Source organism: Protopterus annectens, chromosome 4.part0 (genome assembly GCF_019279795.1).
Source record: "Protopterus annectens isolate FY-2018-M chromosome 4.part0, PAN1.0, whole genome shotgun sequence".
In the NCBI taxonomy this organism is placed as follows: Eukaryota; Metazoa; Chordata; order Ceratodontiformes; family Protopteridae; genus Protopterus; species Protopterus annectens.
In genome coordinates, this window is record NC_056733.1 from 1,872,984,270 (window position 1) to 1,873,005,177 (window position 20,908).

General features: G+C 38.6%; 1 protein-coding gene across 1 annotated transcript in view; it reads right to left on the reverse strand.

Annotated features, from left to right (window-relative positions):
• Nucleotides 1-11,127: 11,127 nt before the first annotated feature.
• Nucleotides 11,128-20,908, reverse strand: part of LOC122800056 (uncharacterized threonine-rich GPI-anchored glycoprotein PJ4664.02-like) — a 541,511-nt gene continuing 531,730 nt past the window's right edge. The window contains exon 4 of the mRNA XM_044069542.1: nt 11,128-12,211. Within this exon, the coding sequence (XP_043925477.1) occupies nt 12,127-12,211 (85 nt within the window). The 3' untranslated portion in view covers nt 11,128-12,126. The remainder of the gene's footprint in view (nt 12,212-20,908) is intronic.

Below are 20,908 nucleotides of genomic sequence, written 5' to 3' on the forward strand. Positions count from 1 at the left end.
AGGTACCTTATTTCCATAATGGCTCAACCAGATATCGGTTTTATATTCTTCACACATACCGTTTTGAAAGTCTGCCATTCTTCTTCTTCTGCTCCAACTCTTTTCTCTTCTTCCTGTAGTGCTGGACCAATAATTATTTCCTTGAACTCCTATAATTTTGCTTAAGATAACAGCCAGGTCTTCAGCCTAGCATCTATTGACCTTACAAACCTTATCTGACAACTATTTGCAGGTGATTGCAGCCATCAGTGGTTTATGTTGGGTGCTGAACATTTCACTAGAGGTAACTTTGCAATATCTGATTTGACCCCAACTCATTTTCCTTATTAGGAAGAAGTCTAGTTGAGTTGCATGCTGACCACTCTTGTATATGATCTTGTGACTGTATCTCTGAACCCTGTGTTGGCCCCCATCAAGCCATTTTCCAGACAGAAGTCTGGAATAGCCTCTCCTTCATCTTTTGTCCTGTCTCAACTATGTGGACCAGGGAAATCCTCATATACTTTTCCATCTGTTCTAACAGGAACATTTGAGTCTTTCATTATCAAAACCAAATCATCTTGTCATACTTCATCAAGGAGATCCTGAAATTGCTGTCAGAATGCCCTTTGTCCGTCACCATTCCAGGTCTGCTGTGGAGCATAGCCTGAGATCATGAAGACTGCTGTATCTTTACACTGGAGTCTGATTGTCATGAGTTTGTCACTCATTCTGATGACATCTCTTATTTGTTATCAAAAAGCTTGTTCTCGTGATTCCCATACCATTTCTGTTTTTTCCTCCCCTGAGTAGTACACTTCTGATCTCTGGCCAGTTGCTGCACTTCACATCCATCTTGTCTCCCAGATAAACAGAATATCCAGTCACCTACTTACTATTATTAAATACAATAAAGAAACACTTTTTCCAAATGTAGTGCTTCATTTATTGTACATCCTACATATTCTTGTAAAACATTCTTGTTTTCATATGGGACTTGACCTTTCTAATGAAGGTAAGGGGACATTCCTAAAAGATGTATGTGTTTTGCAGTTTGGACTATTTTGTGAACAAATACACCTCATTTAGTTAATAGCAATGTTCATCTAGACATAAACCAATTTTGTTGTAAATTATATATGACTCATCATGATTTTGTACATTAAATTTGGTTTGTGGGACTTAAATGCAAAATTTTGAAGCAGAGCCTATGGTAAGATTGCTGGGGGAGGAAATATGAGATAATTCCTGCAGATTATATTACTTCAACAAAAATGGCTTTGTGTGAGTGCATATGCGAAGACAGAGGTAAACATGATCATCAACTCATTAAAATATATATTAAGGCTGATACATATAAAGAGAAGCAGTTTATTTTCTTTAAACAATGCTTTCCTCCTCTTTAGAGTACTCTGCTTTAATGTTACCAACTTTCTAGCACGTGTATAAAATGCTTCCCATTTGTAAAGTCAGTTATCAAAATGTTGAGTACTGAATGGAAAAACAAAAAACCTGAACATTAGAAAGTGAACAAACACAAAACCAGAATAAAATCGCTGAAATGATGCTTTATTGTGGGGAGGGGAGGCTGCACTCCTCCACTTAATTATTATGACTCTTGTCATCAAACATCTTTTAAAGAAAAGAGCATGTGCATTTTGCAGGGTGAAATGTCAACTTCTGGGCTAGTTTAATCATTTGAAAGTCACTGTCTTGATGAATTTCTGGATGAAACCCATTTCAAATATATGCTGCCAGTTGTTTCTTAGAAAAATGTTGGTCTCAATCTGAATGGCCTAATAGCCCTTACATCCTCGCCAAAATGTTTTTACTTGACTGACTTTGTAGCAATGCATCAAGGTTCCCTGTTTTTTGTTTTAATAAGAGTACTTTACAAAATATTTGAAAAGAGAAATTAACAACCATTTTTCCTTATCTGTGACATTTTCAGCTTCCAGCATGTAAACTGGTTCTGCAAATGCAACACTGTATCATCTGATAAAGCTTGGACTAAAAGACAGGAACAAACTCCAAAATATCTAGATCTGTTTTGTTTAACTGGTTTAATTACAGCAAATGTAAGGGAGCTTCTATAAAAAGTGAGCAAATATAAATAGCTTGTATCAAAATATGAAGCCAGTAAAGTTTCCTCTTTTAATATTAGCCTCTATCAAACTGTTTTGCAATGACACAAATGGACTAAGAAAATGCTTGTACTAAGAATCACTTGTAAAAGTATCACTCACAAATGGCATAATTTATGCAAGAATGCCATTGTGATACATGGAAATAGGTGGCTATATTCATCTTAATCTTTTTCAATTCAAATTCTCCCAATAATAATATTTAAGACATAGCCACCTGCCTGCTGGCCCTACAGTTTATGAATGACAACACATGCAGGTGTTTTGTTGTCCATAGTGTTTCTATGGTAGTCATAATGCCTGTAAAACGTGAAATGAGCTAGAAGGTTTTGAGAGAAACATGAAAGCTTCAGGCATCAAAGATCAAATATAGTTTTAAGGACTTTAAGCATGTTTTTAAATTGTTCTCCCAAATGTCGGTGCAAAGGAGCTTTTCTGTCTCAAACAGCCTGTATAATCTGACCTTCTCTTATAAAGGCAAGTTATTTTGACATCAGTGTTTAATCACCAGGGATGCTGATATTGCTGTTACTTAATTCCTTGATATAACAAGTCCAAAAGTACCACAAAATTAACAGGCATCATTCTTCTGAAAAGCCATTTCCATGGTGCACATGAGTAAAACTCTGACTACAGCACAGGATATCACAGTTTGATTAGCTTTTTGGGAATTTGCAAGAGTTGGCAAGAGGATGATGGGAATATCCATCCTGGGTTGGGTGGGGGTATAAAGTGGGCTATTCAATACCACACACCACTTGGAGGATGGGCAATAATGTAAGGAATGGCCAAAGAGGGGTGGGTGTCTGACCATCGAGCTACATAGTGGAAGCCTTTACTGAGAGTGTACAGGAGTGTATACTTTCAAAAATGGGCAAATAGCTTCCAGAGTGTTGCAGGTTACTCTTTCTACTATCCAGGAAAAGGGGCCAGGGCATAATCCTCTCTTTGCAGGTGGTGTGGCAAGGGCATGAACTTCTCCATTTTGTGCGGAGGGATGATATCTTCAGGTAGGATGGAAATTCTCCTCTATCTGGCAGCTCTAAAGGGGTGTGAGGTATTGGAAAGATTAGGAATTACTGGTGCTATCCTCCCAGTAACACATTGGTGGGTAGGAAGCATTAGGAGGGTGCTCCTACCATTGGTGGCTACCAAGGGAGTACTAGGTACTGAAACAATTGGAAGCAAATGCCTATCAGTGTGAAGTATGATTAAAATAGGAAGTGCTTGTCTTCACAGCTGGGACATTGGAGATTGGAAAAAAAGATCCATGTCTGCCTGAATAATAGCCTAGCCAGGTGGCTCCCACCCCAAACTGGTCTTTGCCAAGTGTGGGTGAACAAATGGGCTTAGGTCCAGTTGGGGGAAGCTTGATGATTGGCAGGCATGGGGGGAGTGCATAGAAAAAATCCAGCAAAGCATTAGCTTATTAGTTAAGGTTTTGGCCTCACACTGTGAAAATCCAGTGCTTAAACCTTAACTCTAGTTACTGTTTGTGTGGTTTTCTTCACTTTACTCTGTTTTTTGTCTCACCTCACTCTGAAAACATATTGATTATCTACTATCAACATGTTCAAAATGGGATATGCAAAATGCGGTTTCTCTTGTTTAACTAAAACTTGAATTAAAAATGAAAACCTTTAGCTTTATCTACCTTTTTGTCAACTCCCCACTACACTTATTAATGTACACTCCGCATGAACCTAAACAGTTAGCCCATCTTTCTCCCTTTCCTTTGTTAAGGTTAATATTCAGAGAGAAACTGTAGTCTCTTTGCCCTCAGTGTGCCTTGTCAGAGCAGTAACTATTTTTAGCATTCATGAAGGAGACTGAGTCATTAACCAGTCATCTAGAATCTTTCATGTAGGATTTAAATGAGGAAGAATGAAACTATAAAAGAGACTCCAATCTATTTTGCTAATCAGGAACATGTTAAAACTGTAATAATTAACAAAATAAAAGGATCATGCTATTTTCATAATATATTTGCAGACCAGTAAAAGTGTTTATATTTTTAATTCTGTTCATCAGTTACAGTTTGAGGTAAAGCTATGTACAGAGAGAATGACTTGATCAACCTGTTAATTATCACCACAGTGTCACCAATACTGTACCCTTCCCTAGTTAAGGTATACTGGTTCTGAGACTAGGGGCTGTACTGGATATTGTTGTGCTCTGCCCAGTAAAGAATGATGTGAAGACTTGGACACTGACACCCTATAAAACTAGTCTGCATACTTAATACATTTAGTTAACTGACACCCTATAAAACTAGTCTGCATACTTAATACATTTAGTTAACTAACTGACACCCTATAAAACTAGTCTGCATACTTAATACATTTAGTTAACTAACTGACACCCTATAAAACTAGTCTGCATACTTAATACATTTAGTTAACTGACACCCTATAAAACTAGTCTGCATACTTAATACATTTAGTTAACTGACACCCTATAAAACTAGTCTGCATACTTAATACATTTAGTTAACTGACACCCTATAAAACTAGTCTGCATACTTAATACATTTAGTTAACTGACACCCTATAAAACTAGTCTGCATACTTAATACATTTAGTTAACTAACTGACACCCTATAAAACTAGTCTGCATACTTAATACATTTAGTTAACTAACTGACACCCTATAAAACTAGTCTGCATACTTAATACATTTAGTTAACTAACTGACACCCTATAAAACTAGTCTGCATACTTAATACATTTAGTTAACTAAATGAAAGCACTGATTTTGTGCTGTGATTTGTTAGCCCTGCTTCTTGGGGACATGAACTCTACTAAGTTACAAAATCCACAAAAAAGGAAAGAGTATGCCAAACACCTTCTTAAGAAATACGGCATCAACAGTTGCAAATGGATCTTCCCTGAAAACAGGTCACTGGCCTAGTGGGAATGACATTGTCAACAAAGTGTAGATGAATAAAATAAACTGTTTTGGCAGCTGTAACTGTACCTTATTATATCTTTTAGCAACATCACTCCAAGTCTATCTGGATAGACAGTGTCTGAAAATGAAGCAATTATTTCTAATGTGATGCTTTTAATCACATTTCACATACCTTATAACCAATGTCTGAAAAATGAAGCAATTATTTATAATGTGATGCTTTTAATCACATTTCACATACCTTATCACCAACCTAATGAAGCCTAAAAGTCCTGATGATGAACTCAAAGTAAACACTGGCCCTGGGATTCATTAATGCCTACACTAAGTGTACACCATTCTGAGTGGACAGACAACATAAGCATAACTCATGTTTTCTTCTTCCTCCTAATTTTACTTTTCCTACTGATTTTTGTGCAGCCTTAAACATCAAGGGGGTTAATAAAAGCTACCACAAAGTGTAGGCTATACTTAGTGTAATCTTTCTGAGTAAATTGAAAGCACAAATAATGTGGTAGGGATGTTCTTGAATACAGATCATGAACACTTTGTGTAGGCATTAATGAATCTGGCAATAATCACTTCTTTTAAACCCCGAGTAAAATTTTAAATAGATCTCAGCATAGATTAAAGAGGTGGTGAAGCAGCCAGTTGCCCATGTTCCAGCAACAATACACAAACAAGTCAAAATGAATTACAAAGTGTGCTATGCATGTAAGTCCAAAATTCTACAAAGAAAAAAAACATTTCTTAAAGAAGGAAGTGTTTGTTAGTTTTTCCTTTTGTCAATAATCAAGTCATCCATTGTTCTCTTTTTTTGCCATAGTAAACTCCATCCCCCACTCACTCTTTCTCTCTCATACACACAGACACACACGCGCACACACACACACACACACACACACACACACACACACACACACACACACACACACACACACACACACACACACAAACTCTCAATATAGATTCACCACAACACATAACCCTACCAAACAATCCCATAAGTAGATAACATTGTATGCATTCCCTCTGACTCTACAGTCATGTTTCCACTTGTCAGAGGTAAACCATAAAGTAAAATAAAATCTGTAACACGTCAACAGGCTTTTCTGCTTCTGCATATTTCTTCTGGTAATTCATCTTACTGCTTGAACTTGGCCTTTTACTCATGCATTTGCTTTATGTTTGCATCGTATCTTCTTGGGACAGAATGTAATCATTTCAGTAACACTGCCACTTTGCTCGTGGAGTTAATTCTGTAATTCAATTGTGAAATCACCTTCCAGACAAGACCTAAAACATTTTATGTTTGTTCATGAGTTAAGACTTAAAAGAACACACTTAATACTTTTAAAACAAATTTAAACATTAATGGTACAAATATCCATTTAATTTTGCAAACACATTCTGGTAATAGTAGCAGTTGCCAGTTTTCCACAGCCTACTCATTTCTACATAGCACTTTATGCATGTTAAAGTTGCCATCTTCTAACATCTGGGATTTTTTAAATAAAGTCCCAAAGACATGCATATTTATTAAATGCATTTGTTGTGTGAAACCATCTTCCATGAAAGAGCTGGAAACTTTATTATTTCTGCTTACAAAATAAGGTTGTCAAACTCTAAGGAATTGTAGGCTTTGAATGCTTAATACAAAACTACAGATGCCAGCTTACAGGCTTAGTCTGCATACCTCTCAACTGTACAGATTTTCACAGAATGTCTAGATTTTTGTCTCATATTTTTGGTCTATTCTTCATAAAATTTGTGGTCTTCTGGCAAATCATTAAGAACTGAGGTCACTAAATAATGACAGACATTTGAGTTTTAGATTTCCTCAAATTTATATCCTTCAGAAAATGCATGTTAATGCAAAACCTGTTATTCTAGCAACATTCTATGTTTACAAGGGCGGTATTTAAAATCTGTCCCTATTTTTAGGCCTTTGCCCCTCCTCGTTATTTTTGGCTCCATCCAGATTTCTTGCAATAAGAGGAGTCACAGGCATGGGTAAAATATTTTGGCAAGTTGGAAAAGTCACAGTCCTCACGTAAATATATTGTGCAAAAAAAAATTTAGCACTGATAAAGATTTATTAGAAATTACGTTTCTTGTAACTCAACAGGATGGTTAAATTAGCTATTAAATTTAAAGTCAGAATTCATGACGAGGTCAGAGCTTTTTCTGAACCATAGTGTTGATTTTTCAGTTATTTTACATGATTCTGGAAGAAAAGACAGTAAAAATCATATATATATATATATATATATATATATATATATATATATATATATAAATATATATTTAATTTAAAAATACAGTCCCATGATGAGGTGACCAGACAACAACCTTCTGTATTTAGGATAAGCATTCTGGAATTCTACAAGTTTATATTATGAATATGTGATACTCCAGACTTATACACACTTGTGTATTTTGTTCTATATTTAAAACAATCATGAACTTGACTACCGTACAAGTGTGTACTGAACAAAGAAAGTTAAACTTTTCTGGTTTGCTTCTGCTGGTCATCTTCACAGAGCCCATGCGGATTGTTAGATTAACTATGTCTGGACTGGGGTTATGCCTGCATCCCTGTTTCTCTAGAATTCTTGCTGTTCAGGTTGAATTCTCCTCCCTGCACACACTCCGTTCCCCATCAGCTCAAATCTGGTCTCATATTGAGGTCACCAGTAATGCAGACAAATGCTCTGAGTGTACTAGCATGTTAACATCTTTTTTTTTTTTCATTTTAAATGTCTGATGGCTTGGAAATTTGACTTTTAATGTTAAAAGGAATAAACAGTGGTATATTTTAGTACATCTTTACTTTTTGAGAAACAGGCAACTGCGCTCCGAAATATGTAATACAGTACTTTCAGCAGGGCTCAGGTGGACTGTGCTCCTAAAGATTCAGATGGGCTGTACTTTTACTTTATATGGCAGGAACTGTATGTTATTATCATAAAAATATACTTGCCAGTATAAAATACGCATAAGAGCTCAGTAAAACCCACACTTTGAACACAGCATAATAACTCTAAAAAGATAAATGACAATAGAAGTACAGAGGTATGTAACAATTTATTAAATACACATACAGGCCCGATGTTTACTCTGCTCAGTGACAAAACATGTAAGCATGGGATTTGAAAATGCAAGACCTTATGTTTGCTAAATGCAGATTATGTACTACAAAATAAAACATTCTGACACCTTTCAAAGCAAAACAAAACAGCAAACATGTTAGAGAATTATGAGCAGGCTTGAGGGTAATTTAAACGGACTTTCAGTTACAATGAAAACTAACACAATACTATTGCCTCTTACTTCAAACTTCTTTTTGGTGCTATCATCTTAAGTGCAATAACAATCATGAATCTTATAGCCATGCAATCAGAAACATCCCAAATACGTAACATATCAGAGTTCTGAAATGTCTTTAAAAAATATTAACAAACTGTTGCTATGCAATGGGTCTGGCAATGAAGTTCTCAGTTTTTCAGAACTTTCCATTCAACTGCTACTATTTTGTGCTTAATGAAATATTTTTTTTTCTGTACGACAACACTAAGATATTTGCGTACAACTAGTCAAAAACAATGCAGACCACTGCTGGCCCCTATGTGCATTAAAGGTAATTCAGCACAAGATCTGATCTGTGGCTTTATCCTATCAGTACTGCCCACATCAGTCATATATGAAAAATACTAAACTCCCCATTACAAAAGCACCTCAAAGATTTCTATATTTTCTAGTGGAGAAGCAGCTAAACTGCACCATTAACCCAATCACATTCTCTAAATATACAAGAACACAAAGTTTTGTAAACAGCCTCCCTACACATTCAGGAGGAGAAAATCCCCAAGCTTTAGTAGCTCTCAGACAAAAAAGATGAACAGCAAAAGGCCAAATGCTTTTCTCCACAGGAAATAATTGTCACAGCAATTTCTAATTGTGCACCAGTAACAATTCTCTTTCTATGGAGATTTCTCCCTTCCTTGAGTTGGTGCAACCTTGGAGGTGGTACATATAAGTGTGGGGGTGTGGGGGGTCTGCCCCCTTGGTGTTTTGGGCATTTTGTTTTTCATTGTACTGAAGCATCAGCTTTCAGAAAGTCATAATTTCATAGTGGAATCTTTGTAAACATATGACTCTATGTCACTGCAAAATCTGTGCGGAGGTCTTTGTTGGGCAACTAGCTGCTAATTTCCACTGACATCAAAAATGGCTCTCCCTTCTCCAAGTTATGAAAACAATTCTCTCATTCAGAGGGAGCAGGTCTTTCTAACATTTCTTAGTGAAGTGGTGTTCCACCAGTCCAAAGAACCAGTAGCTAGTATAGATGAAAATATAACACAAACAATTCGAAAAGCTCACATGTAAGGTACCAGCATGAAGAAAAGATGAACAACTCCACAAAAACATCTCAGCATCCCAAAACAAACTAAAGACACCAAGTTTCTGTAGAACTCGTTTAACATTATATAACAAAAAAATTATCTGACACACCGTTTATATCATTTATGGCGTACTGAAGAAGGCATGCACCAAAACTGGTATATGTCAGACCATTTATTAAATGAGTTCTACAGAACCTTGGTGCCTTTAATTTGTTTTGGATGCTGAGCCATTCTTATAGATGAAATGTACCCATAAAAGCCAGTATAGGTAGTTCAGGGCTATCAATGGGTATTCAGCATGCAACAATATACATCTACATCTCAATAAAAGTCTACAGGCAATCTGTGGCTCCCATTTAGTAACTATAATAGGATTCTGAGAATGACAGGCTAAAATCTCTTTATGATTAAAATCTCAAAAAAAAAGAAAGAAAGAAAATAAGAAAAAACAAACATTTCGTTACTTATAAACTAAAATTGTCCCCACTGTTTATGACGGGTCTATATCAGTTCAACGAAACAGCACATCATCGAATACAACAACCTCGAACTTCTAACCACAGAATCTAAAAACAGTGAAAGCTCAGAACAGCAATTTTTTTCCCAGGGAAAATTTGCTGCTCTGAGAAACACACACACACAACACAAGTACACCAAAAAAATAGCAATCCACACGCATACACTTAAAATCCTACATCTAACCCTACACTAAACTGTACATACAGTACTATATATCCACTATACTTAACCCAAACCCTAACCCTAAGGTCCCTCACTATCACACACTCACCTCACCAGCGACCTAATCTTAACTTACATACCCTGCCTTAACCCTAAAGTCTATCACTATCGCACACTCACCTCACCCGTGCCCTAACCCTAACTCACATACCCCTCCCTAACCCTAACGTCCACACAATCGCACACTTACCTGAACCCAACCCGTAACTTTCCACCACAGTGCTGAAAATAGCGAAGCCACAGAAACCGACAACTGAATTCTTTCCCTAGGAAAAAATTTGGTTATCTGCAGCTTCGCTATTTTCAGCGTTCGCTGTTTTCGGGTTATTAGACCATTCGAAGTATTAACACTTCGATGATCTAATATAGACCCTTTATGACAGCTGAATAAATATTTGTTATATTCTGTTAAAATGACACCTGAGTGGTCCTTGTCATGAGTTTTGACACATTCTATAAGACAAAGAAAATAAGTTTTCTAAACAGGTATTAATAAGGCTACAATGTAGGCAACATCACATTCTCAGCCCTTGTGTAAAATCAGCTATATGATACTAGGAGTCATATGAAACTGGGACACTAACTTTCCATATGTGTAAAGATAATCTGCTCAGGAGATAAAGTTCTTTAAAAAAGCAAATTACTTAAAGCTCGAACACAAAACATGCGTGGCAGACATAGACAGTAAACTTTATGATAAAAACTTTTATAGCATTATGCCAATTGCGTTTTACCATGAAAACTGTGTGAAATACTCTGAAATGTGTATAAGTCTGACATTACCTCTGATCTGTCTAAGTAATTCTTAAAACCTTGGTTGGATTCTGTTTTCCTAGCAGGCCTGAATTCCGAACTGGTTAAATCCTTACTCATGAACTCTACAGGCTGGGTTTTGAAGGCAAACAACTCATGTATGCATGTATGTATGTATGTATTTAATTTATTTATTTTTCTTGGTTGAACAACTAGGTGTAGTATAGATAAGTTAAATGACATATTTGTTTAGGTTCTGTTAATTAAATCATGCTGTTTACAAAATGTTCTCCTGTGTTAAGCATATGTGTTTTTGCATGACAGCATAATTTTACATAAGGCAAAAGAAAGCAAGCAGCTGCAAATGGATCATGGGACTGCACTGACAGGGATGCTAAGGTAGATGCCTCTGCAATAAACAAAAAGTACCGCTTCCAGAAACAATCTAGAAGGTCTTCATACTCTGTGACCTACATCTTTTGGTCAAATGATAAGCACAAATGATCAAGAAAGAAAACATGTAACAAAAACTCACGTGCAAATTCCTCTGACATGCAGAAATTTTCTATGCGGACCAGCAACTGGTAACAATTTATTAAACATGAAGCAGGCAACGAGGTCTTCTGCTAACTGACCTCTCTACAAACAATTCAGTATTTGTACATTTTGAAGATAGTGAAAGAACTCATGTGTCAGAAAACGACTTCTGTCTCTTTCATTTTACTGAGATATATTACTAAGCATATTTCACATCATTTGTAAAGCAAATTTCATTATTTCAAATCAACAGTACTTGAGCCATTTTGTAGTTTTGAGTAAACCTGAATCAAAAAAAAAAGAACACAACCCTTAGGTTACCATCTTGTAGAAATATTAACCTAAGTACTTCTTGGTTTTCTTCCATGAATTCTTCTTCTTTGTAACTGCTGTTATAAACATTACTTGCAATTTCTTGCCTTTTAGGTCCTTGTGCCTGGAAGGTTTCTTCTTTTCATCTGTTTGGAGACAGCATCTTTGTGGCTGTGTAACAGAACAATATGTACAAGAACAGTTGAAAATTATTATATATTAATAGAACAAATGTGGTCCTCTTTTGACAGCTGCAATTTAACCTTTAACTCCAGTTTAACACAGAAAAAAGTGTGAAGAGTGAACAAAAGACTTTTTTCTTCAAAACTGTTTTTGAAGCTTGATCAGAAGTCAGTATACACAGGATTATTGTAACTGCTTTGAGATCCCACTACACCACTATCATCCAGTCTGCTGTACAAATATCTCCTGCAAAAGAAAAAAAAATTGTCAATGCTGGCTTGCATGGTAATATTTTGTTGAAAGTAATGGCAAAGAATGCTCTATTCTGCTTTGCACTGGTTATTAATACTACCATAACTGACTTGAAAAATAAGATGGTAGAGTTAATTGCTTTACTGTATAATTGAACAATGATACAGTGGAATAATTAACTATTATTCTAAAATGATGGCTAAATGCACAGACTCTTGGTACCAAATCACTATGTTGTAATCCTCATCTAAGTTGATTACCTACTGTGAACAGCCTTATATTATTCCTAATCTCAAATCCAGTACTTACTACCAAATAAAAAGACACACCATGCCGCTCTATGCTACATGCAACCAGCAACTATTAAACACAAAAAGAGTGCATAAAATAAAAAGACAACCACTTGTCTTTGTATTTACTCTTTTGCGGTTAACAGTTTTACATGCTTTTTGAAGACTTTCAGTACTTAATAATAACACCACTGTATTCATTTCGCCAGGGTCACTATTTTCATGAAGTATTACAAAATCTGCATTTTTCATTAGTAAGGAAGATTACTAACACATACAGTCCAGTGTATTCATGACCAATCTGTTTTGAGAGCATAAAAACAGCAAGAAACTGTCTTAAACTGATGTATTCAGAAATGAGAGGACTGGTTCTGTAATGCTCTGTGAGTTCTGAATAAAGTCCTGATTTTACGGTTAGGATATGCATGCTCACTTTGCTACTACTGTACAGAAAACAAAAACATTTATATTTTTAACTTTTAAAGTTACAATAATACTTCTATTGTGCTGCATACATGCTACTTGCTTACCCACAGTCTCTCTAAATGATCAGCATGAGCCTGCTGATTCAACTCTATTTCAGAATCAGCTGTGAAAAGAAAAGATAACAACAGAACAGCATTATGCATGCCAGTCTTGCCTGTATTTAGCTTTCTATGTATTATGTACTAGCATAATTACACAACTGTGGGATGTCACTAATCTGAAATGCATTGAATTACTGGTTAAGTGTATCCCTCTTGCACCTTTTAGGTCACTGAAATAATGCTTACACTGTTCTCCAGTGAGTGGGATGCCAGCTGCTCTGGATAACGCCTTGGACAGATTATTCTAAGCCTCAGTCTTCTACTGGGAGCCGGAACAGCCCCCCCCCCCCATGTTTCGCTTAAATGAGCTTGATAAATAGTGATTCTCAGAATAAAGCACTTGACAAAGTGATATAGACCTGATACAATTACTTCTATACTTTGTAAGTCTAAACTGGCTGACAAGTCCACTGGAGGTAGGGCAGTCTGAACTGCTGTTGTGTTTTCCTTCTCCCTACCTGTAATCATTCACAGTTGCAATCCATTATCAACAAGCACTGAGGGAGTGCTTGCACTATATTTATATCTGCGACATGGAGCCAAGTAACTGGGATTCAGCAATTCTAATGAATTCACACCTTATCTGCATCTTCACCGTGCTCACAGCCCTGAATCTACACCATAAAAAGGGAGCTGTCTAGCTAGGGAAGCTGAAGGTGAGGGACTTGTTTATGTTGATAATACAGAAGAGGATATTACTTTGGGATCTAGCTGCACAGAAGACTACTGACCTTGACAAGGTATGCTTGCATTTTTCAGCTATATATTGCATATGCTGAAATGTCAGCAAAACATGTGTATTTTATATATATATATATATATATATATATATATATAGATATATATATATATATATACATATATATATATATATATATATATATATATATATATATATATATATATATACATATATATATATATATATATATCTATATATCTATATATATCTATATATATCTCTATACATATATATATATATATATATATATATAGATACACACACACACACACACACACACACACACACACACACACACACACACATATGCATTAGCAAATGCTACTTTTATCTGTATGCATTTATTAGAAGTGTACTGATGGCATGGGCATTTCTGTCAGGGCATTTCACTTTATCAGATGCACAGCCTGATTAACTGTCATCACAATGATCTGAGATGTACCTCCCTGGACTACATGAAAAGAGACATGGAAGAGCCCTCTGATCACGTAGCCCAAGCTGGTATGACCCTGACCGTGAGTAGCATCCTGCCCTCACCAAGAATGATGCCACAGTATAAAGAAAACAATTATCAATTTCAACAACTGGCTAAGTTTCTGGTGTCATTCAAAGGGGATCCAGTATCTGTCCGCCTGGGATGACATGCTCAACAAGCCACGTTGCTTCGCAAGTGATGGCTTGCACCTGTCCCCCTTAGGCTGTCGAATACTGGCCAAGGCTTTTGCCACCCCCATAGTGCCTTTTTTTAGGCAAGGCTCAAAAGACAAACCCACTACCGTAAATAGCACAAGTAACCAAAAACTAAGGGTAATGCTACTCAACGCCAGAAGTCTAAACCTCAAAATACATGCACTCGAGGCACTCCTCAGTATGGAGAACATCGATATCTATGCAGTAACAGAAACCTGATTTAAGGCTCCAGAGAGCACCCCAGCACTACCAGGCTATAACTCATACCATACTTTTCGGCCACAGAACCTGGACCAAAACACAAAAGGCGGGGGTGTATCCATATTCATCAAGGATACCCACACCTCCAGGTTAGTGGCGCAGCACAATGCCTCAGAGATCATCCATGTGCAACTAACAATGGGCAAAACTGCAATTCAAATTGTAGATTGCTACAAATCACCCACCATGACCCAGAACCCCCATTCCGCATTTCTGGAGACAATGGAAAATATGAAGGTCCTACCAAATGCCCTAATACTAGGTGATTTCAATTACCCAAACATTAACTGGGAGAACTATTCAAGTACTTACTCCCTTGCCCAACGCTTCCTAGAATTTATAAACTTGAACGCCTTGGATCAACTGATCAACACCCACACCAGAGGTGACAACATATTGGACTTGGTCATCACCAACATGGGCGACCGGTGTTCTACACCAGAGGTCATCCCCTCACTGGTTAGATCAGACCATAGACTAATCACTCAGGATATCCACATTCCGCCCCCACCCCCAATCAAGGAAACCACTGTGAAAAACTTTTCAGAAGCAAACTTCACATTACTTCAGACCAAGGTGGAAAGGTTCACAGCCCCCATGCTAAAGGACAATGCTGTCCAAGCTGCTGAATCCCTTACAAAGGCACTCTATTAGCACCTGCAAGAATGCATGGATCGTGCTTTCCCAAGCAAAACCAAGACTCACTCCTCCAAGAAAAGGAAACCAGTCTGGTGGACCCCTGCCATAAACAAGCTATACAATAGAAGGAGGAAACTAGTACAGAAAATAGTTAAATCCCAAGAAGGAAAGACATCCCTGATCAGTGTCAGCAAGAAACTACAATCCCTCATAAAATCATCCAAGGCTAGCTTCAAAAGAAAAATTGCCAAGGACTCCAAAGATAACCACAAAGCGTTCTTCAGCTATGCCAAGAACCTAAGTGGAAACTCTCAAATCTGCTCTGAGTTAGTGCAGAATGGCACAAAATACACTGAACCGACTGATATTGCCAACATTCTGGCAGACAGGTTTAGTGCAAACTTCACCCCACTCACATCCCCTAAAGGGCCCATAACCATACCAGAAGAATGTAGAGCCCCAGCAATCACTGACACACAGGTTAAAACAGCCCTATCCAAAGCCAAAACACAGCTTCAATGGGACCAGACAGTCTCCCAAGCTGTGTCTTACACAAACTCCAAAATGAATTAACCCCTCACCTAAACACACTGTTCAAACTCAGCCTCTCTACAGGCTATTTACCCATAGAGTGGCACACAGCAACAGTTATCCCAGTCCACAAAGGTGGAGCCACAACGGACTCCAGGAACTATCACCCTATAAGCCTGACTTGCCTGGTCTGCAAGGCTATGGAGCACGTAATCATAGAACTCATTAACAGAGACATTGCGAACTCCCAAACATTGGACCCTACCCAGTTTGGCTTTGTTAAGGGCAGATCATGCCTCATAAACCTGGTGGACTTCTTTGAGACAGTTACCAAGGCTTTAGATGAGGGAAAGGAGGTCCACACAGCCTACCTAGACCGTGCAAAGGTTTTCGACACCATTCCCCATTCTAGTATTATAGACAAGCTCACCAGCCTGAACATAAACCCCTACATCACGAGATGGGTTGCCAATTGGCTCATGGATAGAACCCACACGGTGGAAGTTGCAGGCTCTAGGTCCGACTCTAAACCAGTTACAAGTGGTGTCCCCCAGGGATCAGTGCTGGGACCCCTCCTGTTCAGTATATACTTCTCAGAGGTACAGGCAAGCACAGGAGGACAATGGCTGACCAAATTCGCAGACGACTGCAAACTGGGGGCCATAATTGACTCTCCAGCTGATACAGACATCCTCCAGAAGGGTCTCACTGGTGTCAAAATCATGGCCTCAAGCTAAATGCCAAAAAGTGCATAGTCATCCCCTCTGGAAAAAACAAAGTACCCATGAACTACTACATATGTGGTAGTCCCCTAAATACAGAAAATTAAATAAGGGATCTGGGGACCCAAGTAGATAGTAATCTCTCCTTTGATAATCATATTGCCAAGGTGGTTAGAAAATCCTTCGATGTGGCCCACCTAATCACAAAAGGGTTTGCATCTAGAACAAGAGAGGTTATTGTGCCCCTCTACTCATCACTCATCAGACCCATCATAGAGTACAATGCCCCATTTGGGATGTACCTTACAAGACACCTGCAACAGCTGGAAAGACCACAGAAGTACCTCACCAAGAGGATTACTGGCCTCAAACAGATGCCTTATGCAGCCCGACTGAAGAAACTCCAGCTGTACTCGGTTGCATACCGCCTACTCAGAGGTGATCTCTGCATGGCATACAAGGCCTTGTCCAACCCATAATTGATGGACATGTTCCACCTAAAAAAAAAACGAATTCCCGAGAGCCACACGCTCTAGGGATCTAAACCTCACCATAACGATAAATAGGACTTGCTGGAGGGATAGATTCCTGTCCCAGAGAATCCCCATGCTTTGGAACAGGATTCCAATTTACATTAGGCAGAGCTCTTCACTAACACTCTTCAAGAGAAACCTTGACGAGTAGATGGGAAACAGAAAATTACCCCGGGGATCATTGCAGTGGCTCTGCTGAACAGAGGCACAGGGAACTAATGGCTCTGTTGGACAGAGGCACAGGGAACTAATCTAAGGGGGCGGCGAAAGCCAACACATTCTGGCTAGGCTTACATATGCCCTCGAGCAGATAGCCTAGTACTTACCTATGAACCTATAAACAAGTGCTAATGTTACAACTGTTTTTTTTCTCTGTACACTCTTCTATTGTTATTTCCATGAAATGTAAATGTCCTATATTGTCAATGACACAGGGGTGTTAGCTTTCTAGGATGGAACATACACACCTCTAGGGGAGTGCTGGCCACAGGTAGACCTGATTGGCAATAGCTTAAAATGGAATGTTCTGTGTTAAATCACACACGTTTCAGGGACAGTTTATTTGATAGCACTTTTAGCATTTCACTGATGATTTGTTAGCAAAATGTGTCATTTTCCTGTTCTTTTGGGGGCAGGAGAGCAAAGTTGAATTTCTCTTTTGTCACAAACAAGATTTTTGCTATTGTTACTCTCCTTGTTCTGGATCCAAACTTGCTTTCTGTGTGATTCTAATATATTACATCCACATAATTCCTTATAATACGTTACAACCACACAATTTTTTTATATTTGAATATCTTGACTAATTCCTTTTTTATATTTGAATATCTTGACTGTTTTATGTTTCTCCAGTGGGTAATAGTGAAATGCTATATTTTATGTGTTATATCGAGACAGGACTCTTAGTTATATGATACTTATGTGTATTATACTTCTGTTGTGTTTTAGGTCACCTAGGGCTATGGCACCCAGGCATCACAACCCTGCCCAAAAAAAAACCTTCAGTGACCCTGAGAATGAGGTCATTATGGAAGCTTTTAGGTGACATGGTGCCTTTCTGCTTGAGAGAAAACCTGATATATGTCAGGCAGAATGCAAATCTGGCAGCAGATAGTTGCTGACGTGAAAGCAGTAGGCGGTCACAGCAGGATATATGATCACGTGTGCCATAGGGCCACTGACATGATTTCATCTGCACGTAGGAGAGCAGCTGCAGTGACCTGTGAATTGATGGGTAGTGGGGGGCCTGCTACACAGTCACCATTAACAGCAAATGCTCCTACTCACTGTCAGTGATCTAGACAGCTCACTGGAAAGTGCACAACAGCATGTCATTGACGTTGGTGCTACTGTTTCAGGGAGAACAAGTATGTCCCCAGGAGGAGCTTCCAGGTAGGCTTATCTATCTCAATTGTTAAATACTTCTTGTATAGTAAAATATTGACAGCAATACTTCAGTTCTGTTTAACATTAAATTTGTTTGGGGGGGTAGTTGTAGATTGACACAGTTAACAACACATTCTGATTGATTACACATGGGCTTAGGGTGGACTTGTCATCTAAGTTCTTGTTAAAAGTATTGCTAATGGACATATAAAGAGCAAAAAGTTTTAACCCCCTGTGTTACTGTTAATTGTGATAGTGTACTTACCTTTTGCTTAATTTCTACAGGACCATCATCCATGGGAAGCATAGCATCAACTGCACATGGTAAGCCAAATATTTGTCAGTTGTGATGACCAGTTTAAACAAATATTATTTTATTCATATGTGTGATGTGGATGACAGGACCATTCTGTGTATTGCTGTACTGTCTGTAGTAGTGGCACCACTGTTAGTTTGTTAGCATACATTTGACTGTAGTTCATAGGTTCTTACCAGGCTATCTGCCCTAGGGCATTTATAAGCCTAGCCAGAGTGTGTTTGGCTTTCACCACCCATTTTAAATTAATTTTGCTATGCCCTTTTTCGAGGTTAGTATACTGTGCCTCTGTCAAACAGTGACACAGAAGTGATACCCGGGGTAAACCTACGATCACCCATCCACTCATCAAGATTCCTCTTGAAGAGAGTCAATGAGTAGTAGTACCTATTTATTAGTAGTGTACCTATTCATTCTTTCTTTTCTTTGTTGTTTATTATCGCAGGTGATCCTGACATTGGAAGTGTAGGACTCTTGCTACCTGATGTCAGAGTATCGGCAGACTTTGATGATGATGGTGGCCAAACAGAGGCACAGTCTGGGGGTGCAGAAGTTGAATATGACACTGAGGCTGACATTCAGCCATCCCCTGTAATTCCAATGGACACAGCCAGTGGGCTTACACCAACCCATTCCAGTGAGCCCTCAGATATTGGACAAGTGAATGGTGAGAACTCAATCAGAGAAGTGTGGTTACTGTGGCTTCAGTGCCTGTTGGCTTTGGCCATAGCCAAAGTGTGGCAAGGTGCCATGCAGAAGGGTTGTTAGGGGTAATCTGAGAAGGCCTGCTGTCCATCCACCTGATCCACGTGTGTCTTTCTGTGCCACTTGATGTATGCTTAGGGCCATCATGAAGGCTCAGGCATGTTCCTATAGGTCCTCCAGAGAAATACTTAGGGCTGTAGATGTGGCACAGGCTGACATGTGCGACTGCCTCCACCAGGTTGCAGATTTAATGGATCGGATGAATGACATGTTGGAATGGGCAGTGTCTGTCATGGAATATCTGCCGGGAGGTGGACGGCATCCTAGTGGGTGGAGGTCAGCCATTTCATCTGCTGTTAGCAGACATGGCCATGCCCGATCACACTCCCATAGGGACACTACTTCTATTGCTCCATCAGTGGTTGAGGTGTCCACACCTAAATGTGGTAGGCCATGGGGTCGTGTCCCTAGGTGTCCTTTTGAGGGGGCCTCATCCAGCAGACATCAGTCACGTTCATTTAGCAACAGTGCATCTGGTCCTGGGCATGGACATGCATGTACAAATACTGGCAGAGCCAGTTCTTGTGGCTGGGTACAACAATGATGAGCTGCCACCTCTACCATGCATGGCTCACACCTGTCTGACATACCAAGATTTAGAGCTAGCATAGAGCTTGGCTGTGTTCCTGCAGACACTCACACACCAGTTTCATCTGAAGGATCCATACAGACACACCCACACAACAGTTACATGGTTCAGCCGTGAAGCTTAAAGCTCATTTTGTCTCACTGGCCAATTGGTACTTTATCTGAATGTCTGCCTCATTCTCTTACTTACTCACACTCATTCACCAACCTTTTTTGTCAGCCTGGGCTTCCTACACCCTCCCCCCCCCACAAACATGCACAACACCCTGTGCAAGTGAAGATAACTGTGACAGATCCTTGTTTTCTATCTTTTGGATTCAGGGATACATAACATTTGTGTCTGATGCTCAGGGTGCAAGCCTGACTTAATGTTTAGTATATCTGCATTTCTGATGTTTTGTTAATCGTACTTTTGGCATATTTTGGTCTTATAAAGTTAGACAGTTGATAGAATCAAGCATTTTTTGTAACTTCTTTCTTTAATGATTTTCCAGTGCAAAAGTATGATGACAACCTGAGGACATCCGGACACCATCAGTACTTTTGAGAGGTGTGTGAATCTTTGATGCCTGAGGCCTATTACTTGAAAAAGGACACACATAGCCACACAAGTCTTTGCTGTCACATGTTAAAGTAATTTC